The sequence below is a fragment of the Rhinopithecus bieti genome, unplaced genomic scaffold, assembly GCF_001698545.2.
Source record: "Rhinopithecus bieti isolate Rb0 unplaced genomic scaffold, ASM169854v2 scaffold_1618, whole genome shotgun sequence".
In the NCBI taxonomy this organism is placed as follows: Eukaryota; Metazoa; Chordata; class Mammalia; order Primates; family Cercopithecidae; genus Rhinopithecus; species Rhinopithecus bieti.
The window spans coordinates 619,591-624,520 of record NW_016803937.1 but is presented as its reverse complement, the minus strand read 5'-3'; the positions used below and the strand labels follow the sequence as shown (position 1 = coordinate 624,520).

Genomic DNA, 4,930 nt, shown 5'->3' with positions numbered 1-4,930 from the left:
CCCCAACTTATTTTTTTTTTTTTTTTTTTTTTTTTGAGATGGAGTCTCACTCTGTGGCCCAGGCTGGAGTGCAGTGACGTGATTTCGGCTCACTGCAAGCTCCGCCTCCCGGGTTCACACCATTCTCCTGCCTCAGCCTCCCAAGTAGCTTTGACTACAAGCACCTGCCACCACGCCTGGCTAACTTTTATATTTTAGTAGAGATGGGGTTTCACTGTGTTAGCCAGAATAGTCTGGATCTCTTGACCTCGTGATTCGGCCTCCCACAGTGCTGGGATTACAGGCGAAACCACCATACCAGCCTAATTTTTGTATTTTTAGTAGACATGGAGTTTCGCCGTGTTGGCCAGGCTGGTCTCGAACCCCTGACCTCATGATCCACCCACCTCAGCCTCCCAAAGTGCTGAGATAATAGGCATGAGCCATTGTGCCCAGTCTAATTTTTGTGTTTTTAATAGAGACGGGGTTTCACCATGTTGGCCAGGCTGGTCTGGAACTCCCGACCTCAACTTCTCCGCCTGCCTCGGCCTCACAAAGTGCTGGGATTGCAGGCGTAAGCCACCGTGCCCGGGCTTATTTCATAAATATTTATTATGAACCTACTAGTATGTCAGCACTACAGATAGTATTAGACACCATCCCTGTCCCTCCCAGAGCTGACAGCGTAGTTGGGAAGATGGAAATTAAGTAAGTAATGACACCCACAAAAAGTAACTGCCATTCTGGCTCAGGAGAAACCTGGGTGTCCCTGAATAACAGACACTGGCGCCAAGACGGTTTGTGGAGAGAGCGCTGCTCGTCTTGTCCCTGTGATACGGGTTTTGTGAGTGATCCGTTTTCCCTGTAGGACCCTTTGTTTCTCGGGTGATCCTGAGCCAGGTACGAGATCAGTATCTCCCCCACTGCTGTCACCCACACGGCATTGCTGTGAAGCGGAAGGTGGCCCGAGAGTTGCTAATATCTCTGTGATTTCAGCCGCCAAGCTGAGCCACCAAAGAAGGAGGCCGCCACTGCGGGGCCACAGGTGAAGCGAGCAGATGAGTGGAAGGACCCTTGGCGCCGATCCAAGTCTCCCAAGAAGAAACTCGGGGTGTCGGTCTCCCCGAGCCGGGCTCGAAGGCGTCGGAAAACATCAGCCTCGTCAGCCTCTGCCTCTAATTCCTCCAGGTAAGGAGGGCTTCTGGGACGGCTGGGGTGTCAGCACCTCAGAGCCGTCAGCTGAACACCATGTACCTCCCTGGGTCAGGTGGGGAACACCACAGCCCCACTGTTTGCTGTGGGATCATTGCCTGAAGGCCAGTCAGTGGGACTAACCCAGCGTTTATACATTCAGCAAAGAGCATCAATGCCAAGCAGGACTGATGCAGTGACCCCAAATGGGGCACAGACACCGGCAACTGAGCCCGACTGCTCCCAGGGAGTCCCAGGCCACACTGGAGGGAGGGGCATCTGGATGCGGGAGGATGCACAGACCTGGGGCCCAGTGAGTCCATCTGTTCCTCCAGAGTGGACCTGAAGCTGTGCCCCTCCACGTACAGTGCTGGTCTCAGCACACAGGAGCCTGGCTCCTGAGGGAGGGATGACAGAAAGCAGGGGACTGGGGTGGACCCCACGGTGCTCGGCAGGAACAGGAGGTGTGGGTGGGAGGCCAGGCTTCACAGTGGGTGCAGAGAGACAGATAGACACACACACAGACGCACGTGAGCTGGGTCAGCGCACACATCCTGGCTCTGTCCACTCAGGCAGCGACGCCCAGTAACAGCAGGCACACCCCAGGCCCACGTCTTGATTTCTAAATGCTGTTCTCCACTGAGGAGGGGTGGGAGTGTCTGGGGGAGGCTGTATGCGTCTGTGCGCATGTGGGTAGCTGTGTGTCTGCGCGTGTATGGCTGTGCGTCTGTGCACGTGTGTAGCTGTGCGTCTGTGTGTCTGCGCATGTGCAGCTGTGCACGTGTGTAGCTGTGCATCTGCGCCTGTGTAGCTGTGTGTGTGTGCACGTGTGCAACTTGCACATGTATAGCTGTGTGTCTGTGCATGTGTGTATCTGTGCATCTGTGGGTGTGTAGCTGTGCATGTATACGTCTGTGCGCATGTGTGCGTCTGTGTGCATATGTAGCTGTGCATCTGTGGGTGTATAGCTGCGCATGTGTACATCTGTGCGCATGTGTGCATCTGTGCACGTGTGTGTAGCTGTGCATTCAGGTCTGTGCCAAAGAACAGCAGGTCAGCAGAGGGTGTGCGGGGCAGGGAGGGTCCTTCTCACTTCTCGCCACTCTCCCTCCCGCCCACCCCAGGTCATCTTCGCGGTCATCGTCCTACTCCGGCTCCGGCTCCTCCCGGTCACGATCGCGGTCTTCATCCTACAGCTCCTACTCCAGCCGCTCTTCCAGACACAGCTCGTTCTCAGGAAGCCGGTCCAGGTACGTCCCTGGGACCCATGCAGGGCCCTCGGCAGGTGCAGGGAGCATGGGCACCTGTGGATGTGGCTTTAGTTGTGGCACCAGTAAGCCCCTTGGGGTATTGAAAGTCCCTGCTGGCAGCTGAACTAGGATGGCCAGGGGGTCATGTCCTGTGTCCCCCGCCAAACACCAGCCTTGTGGGCCCTCGTCCTTGTGTAGATGTGTGCTGTCACTGAGGGCCACAGCCTGAGATCCTCGAGTTGAGGCACTCCAGTCCTCCGGGGACAGTCCTCCGGGAAGGGGCCAGACCCAGCCCTGTCCTGCGGTGTTTCTGTGGGAGCTGTTCTGCTGCCCCACTGCCAAGGAACCTGTCCCCTCCCGTCCTGCACACACGTGAACGTGGCACCTGCCTCCCGGAGGGCCCACCAGGGGCTGCTGACACCTTCCACACTCCACGGTCTACTCTGGGCCTGTGTATTTAGCAGATGCCAGAACAGTCCAGAACTGAAGTTAAACCTGAGGCACATAAATGGAAATTCGTGGCCTTCTCCGTGGGTCTGGGTGGGTCAGTCCTCAGTGGGCTTGGGCTGGTGAAGAAACACCCCCAGGCCCCTTCTCACAGCTTTGTTCACTCCCCCAGGTCCCGGTCCTTCTCTTCGTCCCCGTCCCCATCCCCAACACCTTCCCCGCATCGACCTTCCATCAGAACCAAGGGGGAGCCGGCCCCGCTGCCCGGGAAAGCAGGGTGAGTGCCCAGCCTGTGGGCAAGTCCTGGCCGGCCAGGCCTCCAGAGGCTGCAGCCTCCTCCCTCGGTCTCTATCTCTCATTTGTGTTTGGGACCAAAGAGGTGAGGATGTCTCGGGGGGGGCCTGTTCCCGGAGGGTGACTGGGCTGGGGGGCACTGGGCACAGCCCCTGTTCTCCCGGGCCGCCCTTACACTGCAGCGCTCCCCCGGGAGCCCTGGGGACGGAGCACAGCCCTGGGGACATGGCAGCAGCCGGGTGTTCTCAAGGGGTCTTCGTATTAGCCTGCTCTCCCCATTGTCTGGCGGTGTCTGTAGCTCTTGCCTGTTAGAGGGGCTGCTGGGGCCTTCGAAGCCATTCCCAGGCGCTCTGACGCTGACAGGTGGGAACTGTGTCCAGGCACGAGCATGCTCACTTAGCGTCACAAGCATGCAGTGTCGCTCCCCGAGGTGTGGGTACCTTTAAAGAGGACGTAGGCCAGCGGGGCCTCATCCACCAGCCCTGCCCTGCTCGAGCCTCCCTGTCTCACAGAGAGAAGTCAGTGAAGAAGCCGGCCCTGCCTCAAGCCCCACCACAGGCCACCAAAACTACTGCTCCTGTCCCCGAGCCCACCAAGCCAGGAGACCCTCGGGAAGCCAGGAGGAAGGAGCGGCCAGCCAGGACCCCCCCCAGGAGGTGAGCATTTCAGTGTCCATGGGCCTTCGGGCTTTCCATGTTCTTGGTGCCCTGTGATGCTGGCACTGCTGGAAATCCAGAGTGCCAGGTCGAGAGCCAGGTGGTGGGAGGCACCCCCCAGCCGAGCAGCAGCACCCAGTGAGCCCTTACCCGGGAACCTGTCCTGTCCCTTCCCTGAGTCTGTGTTTCTGGAGCATGAAGGGGAAAGGACAGCTTGGCAGGGAGCACAGGCCTTCCCCTCACCGCCCCTGTCTACACTGGGAGGTGCTTGCCCTGAGAGACTGCACTTTTTATCCTGACGAAACACTGTGCCTAAAGGAAGACAGGCCCAGGCCCTGTTCCAAGGCAGTGGCAAGGCCAGTCTGGAGCCTCAGCTCACAGGGCTGCTGGGCTGCTGGTGGGGAGGGGAGGCCGTGAGGGGCTGCGGAGGCCACACCCCCTGAGCCGAGCTGTTGCTTGTATTACAGGCGGACGCTCAGCGGCAGCGGCAGCGGCAGTGGCAGCAGCTATAGTGGTTCCAGCTCCCGATCCAGGTCGTCCCCATCACCCTGTGCCTCTGTTTCTCCCTCCCCTTTGGGGCCAGGAAGTCCCCCGAAGAAGCCAGCTTGTGGGTTGGGCTGTCTCCCGCATGCAGGCTTGGGGCCCTTCTGTGTCTGAGTCACCTTGGGGCCATGGAAGGCTGTGGTCGAAACTTTGAAAACATGGGCCAGGACTCATGTGATAGGGAGACCCCTCCCTTCCCCCACAAAACAGCCTCACCAACTCGAGGGCACTCGGGCCGGGAGGAGGCGCCTCTGCCCTGCTGACTTGATGCCGCAGCACCTGGGAGAGCACCTGCACCTGGGGAGGAGCCACAGGGGCCGGGCCTGCACGGCCTGTCACAGCTATCAAGGGAACCAGCCAGAGGGGTGGGGAAGCTGATAAAAAACATCTCAGAAGAGAATACATGGAAAAGCTTTGTGGGCCAGGCGCGGGGGCTCACACCTGTGATCCCAGCACTGTGGGAGGCCAAGGCAGGAGGATTGCTTAAGCCCAGGACTTGAGACCAGCCTGAGCAACATAGACCCCATCTCCACAGAAAAAGTAATATATATATATATATATATATATATT

The 4,930-nt window shown here is 58.7% G+C and overlaps 1 protein-coding gene across 8 annotated transcripts in view; it reads left to right on the top strand.

Moving 5' to 3' along the window:
• The window catches only part of ZC3H18 (zinc finger CCCH-type containing 18), a 68,361-nt gene that overhangs the window by 56,318 nt on the left and 7,113 nt on the right, over positions 1 to 4,930 (top strand). For all 8 annotated transcript variants that reach the window (XM_017859899.1, XM_017859891.1, XM_017859875.1 and 5 more), the window contains 5 exons: positions 976 to 1,167; positions 2,295 to 2,420; positions 3,040 to 3,144; positions 3,674 to 3,817; positions 4,285 to 4,350. In XM_017859899.1, the coding sequence (XP_017715388.1) occupies positions 976 to 1,167; positions 2,295 to 2,420; positions 3,040 to 3,144; positions 3,674 to 3,817; positions 4,285 to 4,350 (633 nt within the window). The remainder of the gene's footprint in view (positions 1 to 975; positions 1,168 to 2,294; positions 2,421 to 3,039; positions 3,145 to 3,673; positions 3,818 to 4,284; positions 4,351 to 4,930) is intronic.